Source organism: Sceloporus occidentalis, unplaced genomic scaffold (assembly GCF_023333645.1).
Source record: "Sceloporus occidentalis isolate IW3139 unplaced genomic scaffold, rSceOcc1.0.p SCAF_34, whole genome shotgun sequence".
NCBI lineage: Eukaryota > Metazoa > Chordata > Lepidosauria > Squamata > Phrynosomatidae > Sceloporus > Sceloporus occidentalis.
The window spans coordinates 1,002,402-1,021,389 of record NW_028317014.1 but is presented as its reverse complement, the minus strand read 5'-3'; the positions used below and the strand labels follow the sequence as shown (position 1 = coordinate 1,021,389).

General features: G+C 40.3%; 1 protein-coding gene across 1 annotated transcript; it reads right to left on the bottom strand.

Annotated features, from left to right (window-relative positions):
• Positions 1 to 17,159: 17,159 nt before the first annotated feature.
• Positions 17,160 to 17,480, bottom strand: LOC149298114 (potassium voltage-gated channel subfamily E regulatory beta subunit 5-like). The gene has a single exon (XM_089487618.1). It carries the CDS (start codon positions 17,478 to 17,480, stop codon positions 17,160 to 17,162), a length of 321 nt encoding a protein of 106 aa, XP_089343744.1.
• Positions 17,481 to 18,988: the final 1,508 nt, after the last annotated feature.

Sequence of the window (18,988 nt, the reverse complement as noted above, 5' to 3'; positions counted from 1 at the left end):
GGGCACCAAACGGTAGATCCCTTTACTACCCACTACTCCCTATTAAAGCATTCCAGATCCTATCCCTCCCCATCTGTCTGCCGTCAAAGCTATCCCAGTACCTCTACACTAAACCTTTATATGTGAAACCTACCTATATTTGCTCTACTACCCCTGTCCCCCACATAGTCTTCCCTATTCCTATCACTCTAAACCAGCAAACTCAATCAACATGCGCAACCTAACCAATCTTATTCCTATCATCTCCAACCATAAGCTACCTCCCGTCTTTAACTGTGCCCTATGGAATGCCCGCTCGGTATGCAACAAACTTGCTTGTATACATGACCTTTTTCTATCCCATGCTTTTAACCTCCTAGCTCTTACTGAAACCTGGATCCCCTCCCATGACACTACTGCTTCTGCTGCACTCTCCTTCGGAGGACTACACTTCAGCCACACTCCTAGGCCTGATGGCAGAAAGGGTGGTGGTGTAGGCATCCTTCTCTCACCTCACTGCACCTTCCAGAATATACCAAGCCCTCCCTCCCTCTCATTCTGTTCCTTTGAAACTCACACAATCTGTCTTTTCTCTCCACTCTCTCTTCAAATTGCTGTCATATATCGCCCTCCAGGTCCTACCTCACAGTTCTTTGACCACCTCTCTGCCTGGCTCCCTTTCTTCCTCTCTCCTAATATCCCCTGTCTTATTCTGGGTGACTTTAACATTCCTCTAGATATATCTAACAACTCTGCTAGCTCCAAACTCCTCTCCCTGACATCCTCCTCTGGTCTCTCTCAATGGACTAATTCCCCTACGCACACCGAGGGACACTCACTTGATCTGGTTTTCTCCAGATCATGCTCCCTTTCAGACTTCTCCATCTACCCGTTCCCTCTGTCTGACCACCACCTTCTATCCTTTTCTCCAGTGCTAACCCCTAACAAGACAAACTTACAGCGTTCACCTCATACTTGTAGGCCATTACCAGACAATACCATTACCCAACTGTCAGCCTCACTTGAACCTCTCTTACCTTCCATGTTAACCCTTTCCTGCCCAGACACAGCAGCCTCTTTTTATAACAACACACTTGCTTCATCCCTCGACACCATAGCTCCAATTACTACAAGTTACCCCCGACAATTTAAACGCCAACCATGGCATACCAAAACCACACGGTTTCTTCAGAAGTGCTGCCGCACGGCTGAGCGTTATTTCAGAAAATCCAAATCCAGCGAAGACTTTACTCATTATAAATTCATGCTCCACACCTACAACTCTGCCCTCTCTCTCACCAAACAGCTCTACTTCTCCACTCTCATATCCTCTCTTTCTTCCAACCCACGACGCCTTTTTTCTACTTTCAACTCCCTTCTCTGTCCCTCCACACCCACACCCCAAACCTCTCTCACTGCCCAAGATCTTGCTGCCCACTTCAAAGAGAAGATCGAGACTATTGGAAAAGACCTCTCTTCCTTACAACTCCCTCCTACACCACTCAACACCACTCTCTCCACTCCTACTATACTAACTGCCTTTTCCCCTACAACCGAAGAAGAGATAGCCACTCTTCTTTCTTCCTCTCACCCAACAACCTGTCCCCTTGACCCCATCCCTTCACACCTTACAAAGTCTCTATATCCATCCCTTGGTCCATCACTTACCCACCTATTTAATCTTTCTCTATCATCTGGAACTGTACCATCTGCCTTCAAGCATGCGCTAATCACACCAATTCTAAAGAATCCTTCCTCAGATCCCGTCTGTTTGTCTAACTACCGCCCTATCTCTCTGCTTCCTTTTACCTCTAAGCTGCTTGAACGGATTGTGTACAACCGCCTCATTAACTTCCTCTCCTCTAATTCCCTCCTTGACCCTCTACAGTCTGGTTTCAAACCCCTTCACTCTACTGAAACAGCTCTAACAAAAGTCTCCAATGACTTGCTCTCTGCCAAAGCAAAAGGTCACTACTCTATTCTAATTCTACTGGATCTCTCTGCTGCTTTCGATACTGTTGATCACCACCTTCTTCTAGACTCACTTGCTTCTATAGGCATTCGAGATACAGCTCTCTCCTGGATCTCCTCATATCTGTCTAACCGTTCCTTCTCTGTCAACTTCTCTGGCAAGACATCATCGCCCCTTCCACTTTCGGTTGGTGTCCCCCAAGGTTCAGTCCTTGGCCCTCTGCTGTTCTCTCTTTATACTTCATCTCTTGGCAAACTAATCAACTCATTTGGCCTCCAGTATCACCTATATGCAGATGATACCCAAATCTACCTGTCTTCTCCTGATCTCTCTCCATCTCTCCTGTCCCGTATTACCAATTGCTTGTCTGTTATTTCTTCATGGATGTCACAACACTACCTGAAACTTAATCTTTCTAAAACTGAACTCATTATCTTCCCTCCCTCCATCTCCACTCCACTACCTGAATTCTCTATCACCATTAACAACACGACTATCTCTCCTACTAACCAGGCCCGATGCCTTGGGGTCATCCTTGACTCAAACCTCTCCTTCATCCCTCACATTCAGTCCCTCGCCAGATCCTGCCGCTTGCACCTAAAAAACATCTCTCGTATCCGCCCATTCCTCACCCAAGAATCCACAAAAACCCTGGTTCATTCCCTTATCATTTCCCGTCTTGACTACTGCAACACTCTTCTGGTTGGCACTCCACTGTCTCGACTCTCTCCTCTACAGTCTATCCTTAATGCGGCTGCTAGGCTCATCTTCCTTGCACGTCGCTCCTCTTCTGCTTCCCCCCTCTGTGAAACCCTCCACTGGCTCCCAATTACCTTTAGAATTAAATTTAAGATCCTGGTACTGACATATAAGGCCATCCATAATACTGCTCCTCCGTACATTTCTGACCTCATTAGCAAATACTCTCCTACTCGATCCCTACGTTCCTCCCATGGGCTAAGGCTCTCCTCCTCACTCATCACCTCTTCCTTTTCCCGTCTACAAGATTTCACTCGAGCTGCCCCATATCTCTGGAATCTTCTCCCAAGGAACCTTCAGCATTCTCCCTCCCTCCCAACATTCAAGAAACATCTAAAAACCCACTTCTTCAGAGAAGCATACCATCTTAGCTGCTAGAACTTCCTTGTCATCGATACAACCCCCACAATACCTCTCACCCTTTCTCTAAGCCTTATGTTTGTCACCCCATTTCCCTCTAGATTGTAAGCTTGCGAGCAGGGCTCTCTCCACCAAATGTATCGGTTTGTCTTAGTCTGTCAATTCTTGTCTTGTCATATCCCTTGAATTTATGTATTGTATTAAGCGCTGCGTAAACTGTTGGCGCTATATAAATAAAGGATAATAATAATAATAATAATAATAATTTCCCTCTTAATAAAATGCCTGAGCCTTAATTCCTGCTGCCCTATGATCATGTGGCCACTTATTTAAAGTAGGTCTGTTTTTCGTGTAAAGATAACCAATACATATATATACCGTTTTTCTGGTTTTCAAGCGCAAGCTACCCAAGGCCAAAAAAACATTGATTGTTACCCATGGATCCGTGAAGTATGATGGAAATAAGCTACTTAAGTTCAACCAACAATTCTTATTGGCCGTTACACCATCTAGTCAAGTGTGGAAGATAATAAATGACTGTTTCCGGTTCAATGACTGGGCCGGCTAGTTCTATTGCTATCAGTAGAACATCTTCTGTATGTTTCATACGTTTTAAAGACTGTTCAAAATAATTGGTTTTGTTTCATTATTTTTACCCCTTAGTAACGCCAACAATCTTCTAGGAATAAATACGATGGGTTACTTTATAACAGGGGTGTCCAAGTTTTTTCTCCAAGTTTTTTTTTTAGCCTTTAATACAAAAAACCTTTACTTTTCCTCTCACTGATTTTTGGGCCTAGAAAGTTTTGTGACTATAAATTCAGGATTCTGGATAAGTAAAAATGAAATAGTTCTATTTATTCCAGGGATGCACAAAAATGAAAATTCTGGACTGAAACGGAAAATTCAGGGTTCACTTAGCTGAAGCTGAAAATGACCCCCCACCTTTAAAAAATAATGAAAACCCCCACTTTTAATAAAAGTAAGTTACACACCAAAGTTATACAAAAAATGTAATAATGTTAACATATATACATATATATTATGATTGTTAACCGCAATCTCAGGCATACCCAGATTCCAGCATGTACTGGTTGACTGGGCATGATAGGAGTGTGATTGCTGTCAACAGTCATATATAAATTAATATTGTTGTATTTTTTGTCCAATTTTTATAAAAAGTAAGTAACACACCAAAATTGGACAGAAAATTCAACAATATGATTTGGCATGATAGGAGTGGGATTGCTAACAGCAATCCCACTCCTATCATACCCAGGCAACCAGTAAATGCTCGAACCTAGGCATAATGGGACTGTGATTGACAGCAATCACACTCCTATCATGCCAAGTCAGCCAGTACATGCTGAAACCTGGCTTGCTGCCCCCCTTGTGTATTGATGCTGCCAGCAGTATGGGGTCTGCATATCACTTACAGCCACCCTGTACCATGCCCCCCACTTACGCATCCATGCTATCACACACACACTCATTCATTTACAGATTCATTCCCTCAATCATGCATACTCATTCAAACATTAATATTTCTGGGATATTTCTAATACTGCGTTTAGTTACAAAATGATTCATGGTATCAAAGCAGGTAGAAACTGGACTTGTGCATTCATATTCGTACAAATTATTAATTGACCAAATTTTGGCTAATTCAGCCATATGTACAAAGCCATGAAAATGAATCCAGACCCCCTGTCTAAGAACAAGAAATTGAAGCTAAAAGCTTAGAATGTTCATCTGAAATTCACTGGCCCTTTCACTCACACCTTCGCTCACTCTCTAAAACTCTCATTCACTCTCTCACGCTCTCTAAATGTTTCCCTACCTTCTCTGTCGACCACTTTTGCTTCTGCCGACCACTTCCATAAGTTGTTGTTCTTTATAGAAGAGAGAAGATGAAGCATAATAAGAAGCGGAAGTGAATGGCAGAAGCCAAATTGGTCGGCATAGAAGGTATGGAAGCATTTAGTGTGTGAGAGAGGGAGTAAACGAGAGAGGGACAGTGAATGTGGGCACACTGCAACGAATTTCGTTCCCGAATTAAAAACGCCCCCCCTCCCCGATTTCTTTCCTAACTAAATTTGAGGCCAAAAACAAACTGAAAACATTCTATTAGAAACACACCTTTAAATGGAGAAGGCAAAGGATGAGTTTTCTTTGGGGTGGATTTACTAAAGGGAGACCTGTAATTTCCATTACAAAGGCCTCACCCAAATCAGCCTTTGCAACGGGAAGGGCTTGGCAGATCATGTGTAATCTATCATTAAATCAGTGAATGTTATATATTATACAGGACCAGTTTAGCTCTTCTTGCAAGAGAAAACTTCCAGGGCTGGCCCTTCATAATGAGTAGTGAAGGCAATTAAAATCAGAATATTCTTCAAAACACTAATTTAACCTCTCCTTTAGTGAAAAAAACCTCACTTTTATTGGAGTATTGCTCGGTTCAACTGATGAATTTACATTTTAAAATAATAAAAGTGCTCACAGACAATTTGATCCTAAAATTACTCAGAATTAAATAAATCTTTTCCTGATGTGGCTGAAAGTTTCTGACATTGAGGCTCATGTTCTGCAGCCCAGCTATTCCAACTGATGCTGAATAAATAGACCCCAAGGCGCCTGCCATAAACAATCCAGAGATTTATCATAAAATAAATGACTCCAAGGCTAGACCCCAACATCCACTTCAATACCTTGGTGTGGTATTGAAGTGGTTATAAAGCCACCAAGAAGACCTTACATGGGTTTTAGTGAAAAAGAGAGGTATGTTGGATTTTCTATCTTGCAACCCAAAAACCAGGAGGATTAAATTCTGAATGTGATATAGGGGACTATATACACAAGGCTCCTAGCTTAGATATCTATTGATTAGTGTTTACTGGTTAATATCCAAAAGGCCATATTTCAAATATTTTGTTTTATTTTTTTATTATAACCACACATTGGTGTACAGTAGCATTTCTATCTTGCATAATAACAGACAGAAGAAGATTCCATTTACACCGATCAGCGGTAACATTATGACCACCTGCCTAATATTGTGTAGGTCCCTCTTTTGCCACCAAAACAACCCTGTCCGTCAAGGCATGGACTCCACTAGACCTCTGAAGGTATGCTGTGGTATCTGGTGTCTTAGTCTCATAGTGCATCCTGGTGATTCATCAGACCTGGCCACCTTCTTCCCTTGTTCCATGGTCCAGTTCTTGTGCTCATGTGCTCATTGTAGGCACTTTCGGCAGTGGACAGGGGTCAGCATGGGCACCCTGACTGGTCTACGGTTATGCAGCCCCATTTGCAACAAACTGCGTTGCACTGTGTGCTCTGACTCCTTTATATCAGAACCAGCATTAACGTTTTCAGTAATTTGAGCTACAGTAGCTTATCTTTTGGATTTGACCACATGGGACAGCCTTCGCTCCCTATGTGCATTAATGAGCCTTGGCTGCCCATGACCCTGTCATCGGTTCACTTTTGATGGGTACTGACCACTACAGACTGGGTACACCCCACAAGTGCTGCAGCTTTGGAGATGCTCTGACCCAGTCGTCTAGCCATCACAATTTGGCCCTTGTCAAAGTCGCTCAGATCTGTACGTTTGCCCATTTTTCCTGCTTCTAACAAATCAACTTTGTTGACAAAATGTTAACTTGCTGCATATTAATCAATAATAATAATTACGGTAATAAATCTGTGGATACTTCTTTTGTAATAGATTCTTTAGGAACATTCAGAATAAATCTGAAATTTGCATTTGTTAATTTTACTCATAGTAACTGTTGTTATTTTATCAGATAAGAATTTCCACATATCTGCTGTTATGGTTATGCTTATGTTTATATTATGTTTATGGTTATGTTATCGTTCTTATGGTCCCCTGTGATCACTGATAGGGTAACCATTTATTTGGCTGACTAGTTGTTATATCTAACACACAAACATTTATTTTATCTCAAGTTCATTACACTAAAGTATTGTATACATTTCTTGACATAATATGTTTACTCTGTACTCAGAAAATATATGTATATTAACTGTGTTGTGTATTAATCCAGTCTTTCTTATTTATAGATACTGCACCCAAGATTCAACAGCTGTTATTTTAATCATTAGGTGTCCTTAATTATCTAGTTGCACATGTACACTCCCTCCTCTATGTTGTTATCTATTTAAGTCTACTCAGGGGTGTAACTGGAAACTACACACACATCCATGTTCACATAAACACATACTTAAAGATCCATGCTCACACACATGATTACACATCCATGCTCACACATACACTTACACACCCAGGCTCACACACACTTACACATCCATGCTCACACACATACACTTACACATCCATGCTCACACACACTTACACACCCAGGCTCACGCACACTTAGACATCCATGCTCACACATACACTTACACACCCAGGTTCACATACACTTACACATCCATGCTCACACACACACACTTACACACACAGGCTCACACACACTTACACATCCATGCTCTCACACACAATTGCACATCCATGCTCACACACTTTATATATTCATTCTCACACACACTTAGAGGAGTTTGAATGATACCTTTATTGGCTAACTGAGTAAATATAGATTGCAAGCTTTCAATACCTCTCAAGTCCCTTCAACATGCCTGTCTTCAGTAAAGTTAGGTGTGCAGTTAGCGGGTTTGCATGCCCACGCTGGATATTTGAGACAATCCTTTTTCAAGATCATTTACATTGGATTCTGCAGAGCTCAAACTGATCAGTATATATTTTTCCTTTACTTTCATATTCCTTATATTAACCTCTTCATTTATTTTAGTTCAGCTGTATTTATTGGTTGACCTTTTAAAACGTTAAATCCTTACAATGTCCCCTTTGTGTCTTATGCAAACAGCCGTGAAGATTCACTGGGCAATCTTTCTTAGAAGGTTATAGCAGATGACCTTTTTTGCCCTTACAGGTCCCAACAATAATTATTCTTTAATGTCGCATTATAACAGTGAATACTGACATATTTAACAGTTAGACTGAATAAAAGGGCTATACAGTTTTCAATATTGGAAAGAAGATAAAAATACTACATGTGCACAGACGTCATTAATCGGGAAACATGTCTTCTCATTTCCTGTTAGATGACAGATGGTACACAGTTCAAACCCATTAAAATCCCAGGTGATGGTAGATCCCTGGGGGTGCAAAGTCTTGCATTACAAAAAGCTTTGGGATCCATTGTTTTTGAGGATAATTCAGAACACAAAAGATCAATGCATTCAGCCAATATCCCCTCCAGGCAAACAGCACAGCTGTGTGATAAACAGCAGGTACCTCTGTTCCTGAGTCTGCATATACTGATCAACATATTTTAAACTAAGGTGAATGAATGAGCTATGGGCTCACGCGTTACTGCTATTTAGTTACAAATAAGATCTTCTTTTACATTCTAATTTATTTTTAAGATTTCAGGTGGATTCTATTTAGATATTTAAATATCTTTCAATTTCCATGCTTTTTTTTTTTGTTATGTTACTGAAATGCAATGCATATGTTATTGGTGTATAAAGATTTGGTATTCTACATAAAGATTACAATGCTGTGTATTGCATTGCATAGACAATGAAGGGCCTGGATCATAATCAGTGGCATTTGTATGATGGATGCTGCCCAAATTGTGAACTAGAAGGCAGCTCTTAGAATTCCTCATAAAGAAATGATGATGAGCAAACAACAGAGCAACAGTGGGATCGGACTGGGGATAACGAGGCAGTCCTGGTGCTTTAGGACCAGTGGCCACATAATCACATAAGCACGGCTGCACTGGACAGGACACACATTACTTTTTATGCTCACATAGCGTGCAGCTGGGTGGATTCAGGCGCAGGTTGCACACTACAGCACCTGATCTGCTGTTAAAACGGCAGATTGGGTGCGTATGGAGCGATGTAAGGCCAGAATTTGCTCTGGTATAGAATCATCACACAATGGGTCTGAATTTTCAGTTTTTTTAATAATTACATACAAAAGATTCATCCGAATCACTATCAGCATAACAAGCAAAGGAATTAGGCTTCATAGTTCATAAGGTTGAAAAAAGACCAAAGTCCATCAAGTTCAACCTATATACATATTGTGTCCCTACTGTGTTGATCCAGAGGAAGGCAAAAAACCCTTATGAAGCAGATGCCAATTGCCCCATACCAGGGGGAAAATTCCTTCCCGACTCCAAATATGGCAATCAGAATAAATCCCTGGATCAATGTTCTGTCCCTATTAATCTAATATCCATAACTTGTAATATTATTGCTTTCAAGAAACACGTCCAGGCTCCTTTTGAACTCTTTTATTGAGTTTGCCATAACCACTTCCTCTGGCAGAGAGTTCCATAATCTCACCGCTCTTACTGTAAAGAACCCCCGTCTGTGCTGGTGTAGAAACCTTCTTTCCTCCAACCGTAGAGGATGTCCCCTTGTTATAGATACAGTCCTGGGTATAAATAGGTCCTGGGAGTGATCTCTGTACTGTCCCCTTATATATTTATACATAGTTATTAAATCCCCCCTAAGCCATCTTTTTTCCAAACTAAATAACCCCAATTCTGATAATCTTTCTGGGTACTGTAGTCCTCCCATTCCCCTTATTACTCTGGTTGCCCGTCTTTGAACCCTCTCCAGCTCCACTATATCTTTCTTGTACACTGGTGCCCAGTACTGTACACAGTATTCCATGTGTGGTCTGACTAGTGATTTGTACAGTGGTAGAATTATTTCCTTGTCGTGGGCATCTATGCCCCTTTTGATGCACCCCATGATTTTATTTGCCTTAGCAGCAGCTGCCTGACACTGGTCGCTACAGGTAAATTTACTGTTAACTAAAACTCCTAAGTCCTTTTCCATGTCAGTCGTCCCCAGTGTTTTCCCATTTAATACATATTCCCAGCCTGGATTTTTCTTCCCCATGTGCATAACCTTACATTTATCTGTGTTGAACCTCATCTGCCACATCCCAGCCCAAGCCTCCAACCTATGCAGATCCATTTGTAATCGTGCACTGTCCTCTATTGTGTTAACCACGTTACAGAGCTTAGTATCGTCTGCAAAGATTGATACTTTACTATACAATCCCTCTACAAGGTCATTAATAAATATATTAAAAAGAATAGGACCCAAAACTGACCCCTGTGGTACCCCACTAGCAACAGTAACCCACTCAGAGTATGTACCATTAATAACCACCCTCTGTTTCCTATCACTGAGCCAGTTACTTACCCACATACACGCATTCTCCCCCAGCCCAAGCATTCTCATTTTATGTACCAGCCTTTTATGTGGCACCGTATCAAATGCTTTGGAAAAATCAAGATATACGACATCCAGCGATTCACCCCGATCCAGTCTTGAGCTCACCTCCTCATAAAAGCTGATCAGGTTAGTTTGACAGGACCGATCCCTTGTAAACCCATGCTGATATGGAGTCATACACTTATTTTCATTGAGATACTCCAAAATAGCATCTCTTAGGAAACCCTCAAACAGTTTACACACAACAGAAGTTAAACTAACAGGCCTATAATTCCCCGGGTCACTTTTTGTCCCCTTTTTGAATATTGGCACAACATTTGCTATGCGCCAGTCCTGGGGAACAGACCCTGTCACTATAGAGTCCTTGAATATTAGAAATAGGGGTCTGTCTATTACATTACTTAACTCCCTTAGAACGCGGGGGTGAATGCCATCTGGACCTGGTGATTTGTCTATTTTGATTTTTTTTAGGCGGCACTGCACTTCTTCCTGGGTTAGACAGGCGACATGTACTGGGGCAGTTATCTCATCCTGCTGTATATTACCTGGCATTTCATTTTCCTCTGTGAATACAGCAGAGAAGAATATATTTAATAGATTAGCTTTTTCCTGATCCCCGTCTATAACTTCTCCCTCATTACTTTTTAAGGGGCCAACGCTTTCATTTTTAACCTTTTTACTATTTATATAGTTAAAGAACATTTTGGGGTTTGTCTTACTCTCTTTGGCAATGAGTCTTTCTGTCTCCACTTTTGCTGCTTTTATCTGATTTTTACATATTTTATTTTTTTCCCGATAGCTTTTTAGTGCTTCCTCACTGCCTTCCTGTTTTAGTAGCTTAAATGCCTTTTTTTTGCCATTTATTACCCCCTTTACATTTTTATTTATCCACATTGGTTTTCTCTTGTTCCTGACTCTTTTATTCCCATACGGTATGTACCTTTCACATTGAGAATTTAAGATATCCTTAAAAATCTCCCATTGAGTGTCTGTACTCTTGTTTTTGAGGACATTTTCCCAGTTTACAGTGTTAAGGGCTTCTCTTAGTTGATCAAACTTTGCCTTCCTAAAGTTCATGGTTCTTGTGGCTCCTCTAAGAGTTCCCTTATTGAAGGACAAGTTATAATGTATCATATTGTGATCACTATTTCCTAGATGCCCCCTGACCTGCACATTAGTTACTCTGTCAGGTCTGTTGGTTAATATTAAGTCCAGTAGGGCGCCCCCTCTGGTCGGGTCCTGTACCATTTGGGACAGATAATTATCCTTACTTATAGTCAGAAACCGGTTTCCTTTATGAGATTCACAGGTCTCTGTTTCCCAGTTTATGTCGGGATAGTTAAAGTCCCCCATAATAACCACCTCATTGTGATTTGCTGCCTTGTTTATTTGCTTTAATAATTGATCTTCTGCTGCTTCCATTATATTTGGTGGCTTATAGCAAACCCCGATCAGTATTTTATTATTTTTCTTTCCATATATTTCTACCCATAATTACTCCACATTATCATTTCCCTCACATATATTCTCCCGCAGTGTGGCCTTTAGGCTGGACTTTACATAAAGGCAAACTCCTCCCCCTTTTCGTTTTTTTCGATCCTTCCTGAATAGACTATAACCCTGTATGTTAACCGCCCAGTCATAGCTATCATCCAACCATGTCTCTGTTATACCCACTATGTCATAGTTTTCTTCAGACATTATTAACTCCAGTTCGTCAGTTTTATTGGTCAGACTTCTGGCATTAGTAAGCATACAATTTAGAGGTGTATGGTTTTTTTCCCTATGAAGCCTATCCCTATTGACTATTCTAACCCCTCCCTCCGCTCCACCCCCAGGTACATTTATAAGCCCCAGCTTTCTATCTACACTATCTTCCCCTTCTATATTGTAGTTTCCCTCCCCCCCTTTACCTAGTTTAAACACTCCTCCACCCTTCTGGCCATCTTCTCCCCGAGCACAGCTGCACCCTCCCCATTGAGGTGCAGCCCGTCCCTACCGTAGAGCCTGTATCCGACAGAGAAGTCGGCCCAGTTCTCCATGAACCCAATCCCCTCCTTCCTACACCAGCTTCTGAGCCACTTGTTTAGCTCCCTAATCTCCCGCTGCCTCTCTGGTGTGGCACGTGGTACAGGTAATATTTCAGAAAATACTACCTTGGAGGTCCTTGCCTTAAGCTTGCTTCATTCATTGCTTCATTCTAGGTCTTTTGACCTTAATCAAATCTTCCTCTCATAAGGGTTGTGTGGGTGATTTTGAAACACACTTGTCAACATAAATCAACAGTTGGAGCGAGTCTGAATTTCCTGGTCCTCTTGGGCTTTAAATAATTTAATTTAATTTTAAATTGCATGTCTGTGTAACATGAATCACTCTCCCTATCAGGACATATAAGCAGAATTAGACCTTGGAGAAGAACCTTTTTTATGTGAGAATAATACTTAACTTTCTGGGAGCAGCAAATAAATATTTCTTATGGATATTTAGAGTGGATTGAAGATTATTATTTATTGTTGTATAAAGCACCATCATATTCCATAGTGCTTCTTCAACTGTCAAAATATTTAAACTATTCAGTTGCTGTATATTTTTTTTCATTGCTGCTTATTGGGAGTAGTAAAGAAAGTTATAATATTATATGAAGCCTCCTGTCTTGTGGCAAAATTACCGCATTTGCTCGATTACAAGACAAGGTTTTTTCCGAAAAATACCCCTCGTCTTATAATCGGGGTTGTCTTATAATCAGACCTCAAATAGGTCTGACAATGAGACGACTAAGATCCAGATCCCCCGCAGCTGCAGGGGACCTGCACGCCAGGGCAGCGTGTAGATGTCTACGCGATTCGCGTAGACAACTTACGCTGTAGCCGGAAGGAGGTGTGGCTAGCAGCGGGGGTTGTCTGCGTCCATCGCGCAGACCTTCCCTGGCTGTCAGAGATCAGACTGTCTCTCTGACAGTCGGGGAAGGTCTGCGCGATGGACGCACACAACCCCCACTGCTAGCCACACCTCCTTCCGGCTGCAGCGTAAGTTGTCTATGTGAATCGCGTACAGCTCTACACGCTGCCCCGGGGGATTTGGGGGGTCATCTTATAATCAGGGTCGTCTTATAATCGAGCAAATACGGTACAGTCGAACACAATCGCCATGGAAACGCGATAACAGCTATTGTTTCAAAATGTACAAAAAATAAAAAAAATGTCCTGTCACAAAGGGGTTTCAATTATGTTTTATGAGTCTGCACTCAAAATTGTACCCCATATCCTAGGAGTGGTCTTCCCAATGTTATATAAAGAGTCAATATGATGCGTTAATGTCACTATTACATTTATCCATTCATAAATACACTGCTCTTTTCTTAAATCTTGATAAGATGCTAGGAAATAAATAATACACTTTGAAAAATGCTCCGAGCTTTGGTTATGTTGTACCTACAGTGGCTATAACTAGAAATGAAACCAACCCCCCAACTACCCAGGTTTTGTTTTTACAGTTTAATGGTTTCCAGGTTTTCTTCTTTTACATCACGTTTCCATGGTAACCTGGGTGCCAATTTCCTGAACTTAAGTGTTTCTTGCATTCTTTAGAATTTATCAAAAGCAGGCAGACATTAGCACAAGGATAGTTAAACCATCACAGTTGCTTAAAATACCCATCAAGGAACAGTGCGGTTTTCCATACCCCCAGGAGAATGTGGACTTTGTTTTTATCTTGTGTCGTAAAGTAGTACATAGTTGCTGTAATGAACAGCTGCTTTCCTGGAATATTAAGAACATTTTATTACAGATCTGAAAAACAATATATATATATAATTAGCAAGTGATTCTTTCAAAATGAATACTGAAAGTGCTGATTTAAACTGTTAGCAGGACCGCCTGGAAAATGAGCTCATAAGGGATGTGAATTAAAAGCGTTAAGCAATATATAGACCATGGTGAAACAAACCTCTCCCTTGTTGTTGCACGCAGCCTATATATTTAACTCTTTAAGGTATCTGTCAATATTCAAGCACGTCAGAACGAAAACTATTACCTTACTGTGTTACTCCCAAACCATATCCGTTCCTAATTAAACGTTTTTCATGTTAGGGCATGTTAAGGGTTTTGTAGAAAAAGTGAACCCAGTGCAAAGTTTGAAAACTGGTGTTATCACCATAGCAACTGATGGAATATTCATGTTTATCAGACAAGAAAAAAACTTGTCACCTGAATTCATGCTATTTTCCCTTTCTGACCCCATGGAGCAGTATCACTGTTTAAGGAATGCGCCCTCGGGTCCTTAAGTACCTAATCTCTTGCGTTTTATTTAATTTAAATTTTATTAAATAATAATCTATATGATCTGTTATTTTTATACACATTATTTTTGGATTTGCAGAACAGCGGTGCACTTGCCCCATTTATTCTGAGCAAATGTCACCCACTATCTTTTTTATGTTATAATTAATGACCAGTCATTTGCTAGTGAAAAGAAAAAAACTAATGTTAAACTATAAAGAAATCAAGAACAAATGGGGTTTTTTTTCTAAAATAAAAACCTTCTATACTAAATGTCTAGCAGTCTAGTATTTCCTTATTATCCACAAAGTTCCTTTTTTTGTTTGAATTTTCAAATGTTTTCTCCTATCCGTCATCATTTATTCCCTCTGCGTTTGCAACTTTCTAGTCTTGGGATTTAAAAACTAAACAGACAAAAAGGAAATCTTTTACTCCTTAGAAGGTAAAAGTATGCCTTACAAGTATGTGCTTGTTTCTTTTGTAAATGTATTTCTGTAAAAACATTAACACAACTTCAAAAGGCGATGCTGCCGTCTGTACCTCCAGCTCTATTTAAGTCGAAGCACATCTCTGGAGGCGTTAAGAAGGCCCAAGGAGCAGCTGCTGCGGTGAGCCTTGAGCAGACGGCCCGTTCTGATTGACATTAAAGAGACCCGGTCTGTATTCCCACGCCTAGGGGAAAAAGTTAGTACGTGGAACAGGACTGGGCTACGTCCTCCAGCCTGGGAGAAGGAAATACATAGTTCAGGCGCTCTCTATAAACACAAAAACAAAGAAGAACGTTTGGACCCTACACACACCTTCATGGCATCACAATGATTTTCGTTATTTTGATTTTGCCCACTTTCTGCCATAATGAAGACAAAATACTGAAGGGTTCAAACATTGGGTGTTTTTTATGCTTAAGAACATTTTTGTGTCTACTGAGTGTGCTTTTTATTTCTGTGACAATTAGTGAGACGTATCGGTAGTAGCCACCGATTTGTGCGCCTCGCACGTTTAGTGTTTTTTTCTGTTTTTGTTATATTTTTCTGGTTTGTACACCTTAACCTTCTGTCTTCTCCAGCCTGTTGGAGTCAACCTCATATGTGCTGAGGAGCAGAACATATCCCCTGCAAGCCTAGGAGCTGGGATGCAGCGAGTCTGCATCTATACATATATTTGCAATAGGGAGCAAAGTTGACATTCGGCTATCATATAAAAAGCTGGAACCCCCCCCCTCCTAACTTCAAACCAAGAGGTTTTATAATCGGGAAAATACATGTATAATAGGTCTTAATATTTAAAGAATTACAATTAAAATATATGAATTCAATGACTGCCACCTAAATGATCCAAGGTACCAAGAACCTAAAAATCAATTCTAGATCAAGTCACATTCACTTTATAAATTTACCTAAAGCTATATTTATTAGTAGGTAAATTTTTAAAACCTATTATCTTACATCTACCCATGGGAACAGGATACCCGTACAGGTAGATTGGTAGTGAACAAACAAAATATGTGTATCTATCCCTTTTTCAACCCATGGTAACAAAATATGTTAAAATTCCTCTTAATATACAGTGACAGAGCCTTTAAAATATTAACATTCAAAAGAACACAACATGTTATAAAACATTAAAATGATGCTTTATTTGTTAAAAAAATGTAAACTCTGCAATAACAACTTAGTTACCTGAACAAACCATTAAACTTTACTTTAAAGAGTAAACAGGCCTTTATTTTCAAGAGGACAAACTGTATATTAAGAATACCAATACCCTATAGAGTTACAGTCTAAACTATGACAGCTTGAGAACTTTTACCGTGTACAGGGTGTTACTTTGCAGGGGGGATATATTTTCTACTTTTTGGCTATAAAGTATATGTGAGAAAAGCTATTTAAAATATTATAACTCCCCACTATTATCTATATGCCAGTATTAAAACCAACTTAAAAGATTATAAACATGGCCTCTGACGTACCCACAATCCTCTCCATAAGGCAACATAACGCTATAGTGCGTACAGCATTCTGGGACTAAACAAAAGGCAGTGTGAGGTAAGCGGGAATACGTGCGCAGGAACCAGGCAGCCATATTGGAATCCACCACAAACCGGCATCACCAACATTCAGGTAAGTGTAACTTTTTATATATACACATTTTCTCTATCAATTTTTCAATCCTCTTTCATAAGCATACCAGTTTTTTGATCCAGTCTCTAAAACATTGACAGTAATGTGGGTTGTGGTCTCCAGGGTCCCCCGGCTCTGTAGACTCCATTTTGCATATTGCCACAGATTAGATGTACTACAGAATCCACAACATTATAAACCCCCTTGAAAGCCAAATTGGTATTGGTGGGTTCACTCCAATTCTACTTATCATTGTGGACAGTTATGTGACACGATAGTTTTACTGCTGTGGTAGAATATCCTTTCTTCGCCTATCCTTTGTAATATATTTCCAACCTAAAAAATATGAGACTTGATTATCCCCGAAATCCAGATCCTGTTTCAAAGTAAGTGTTCGCTCTCAATGCTGCCCCTTTGTTGGTGCTCGGAAACACATGGAACATTCCTTCGATTCTTTGCCCACTCGCTCTCGATGTATAGGTGGTAAGGGTCAGTTTTGGACTCCATTTTTTTGGATCTGGTGTATGCCAGGATAAGTCCCCCCGCCAGGCACGCATAGAAGATCATGATGAGAAGGATGTACAGATAGGCATCGTCTGTGTCATTGCTATCTGTGTGCGTAGTGGTGCCATTGGCCTGGGCCAAATCTTTCAACAGCTGGGTCAGGAGAGTTTTCAGACGGGCTGTGTCACTGCAGTTCATATCGACGGGGAGGCTCATTCTGGTTTGACGAAAACACAAACCTACTTACATGAAGCAAATTTAACTATGGGGAGCTTTATGTTATGTTTGGATCACTTCCAGTAAATACGCTCTTAGAAAACAGTCTTAATTCCAGCAGCTTCCGAGGTCCCGACGGAGCTCTGCAATCTGATATATATATATATATATATATATATATATATATATATATATATATATATACTGTGTGTGATAAACCTAAACCAAGAAAGAGAAATACATTAACATTAAATGGAACCTTTCCTTATTTCAGTTTTCTTCATGATGTCATGCAATGAAGCCTCCAAGCAAAAATGTATTCATCGTATGCAGATAACTTCTTTCACAGGTTTATTTTATCCAGGGTACGGTGCATAACAGCTCTGAAAATACTGAATATATTTTTACACCACAATTTATTTAGTGCCCCTAGGGTTAAAATACTCACAAGAGTGCCACCTCTGTAACATTTTCCTTATTTATAACCAGCACCAACCGCATAATATAAAAGCTCTATGTGGAATCACTTGCGATGTGTTAAGGTCTATGGGTTTCCGTGTTACTTATTTCAGAAGGTAGTGCACTGAAGTTACACTAGCGACATACGCAGTATATTATATATATATATATGTTACATATACGCATACATACAAGCCGCTGAACCAGGACACAGACTCGCTGGATCCAGAGCGCCTGCCGGATGGAGTAACTTTACAGAGAGTAATGTGTTCAGAATCAGAGATCCAGAGATAATAGTCCATGGAAACTGTACAACATGTTACCGGCAGAGAATGCCGGATTACAACTCACATCACCCTCGACCAGAGGCCAGTATATAAGCACAAAGGTAGGTTTTATCTGAGTCTGTACAGACCTTTAAACAGCAACTGGATGGATACTTGGAAAAACATAATATTCAGGGATATAATCTTTAATTATGGGGAAACAGCTTATTGATCCAAGGAGAAATCTGACTGCCATTTTGGGGTCAAGAAGGATTTTTTTCCCTGGTTAGTGCAAAATTGGAAAGAGCGAAACTGGGGTTTTTTGCCTTCTTTTGGATCAACAGCAACAAATTAACAGATATAGGAAAGGCTGAACTTGATGGACGCAGGTCTTTTTTCAGCCTATATAACTATGTAACAAGTAAACTGAGTATTTCTATTGTGTGGCCATATGGCTGCCTCAGAATGGTGAGAGTAGTCAGCGCACCCAAGAAGCAGTTAAACCTGGTCGATTATGGAAGCCCAAAAAGTCGTACAATCTGAGAGCATATATTATTATTATTATTATTCTAAATAATAAATGCCAAGCATAATATATGATTATTAGCATTACAAATAATGTAATGTAGAAATAAAGCATAATATATGGGGAAGAAGGAGCCAGCAGCGAAACCAATATAATACCTGAACGAAGATCGGTTCTCCCCACAGGCTGGGTCGGATACTCCAGGTGGCAGCTATAAAAGCCTCACTCCCAGCACTCAG

Coding starts and splice junctions, on each gene's coding strand:
- LOC149298114 (XM_089487618.1), bottom strand. CDS start 17,480: ATGAACTGCAGTGACACAGCCCGTCTGAAAACTCTCCTGACCCAGCTG.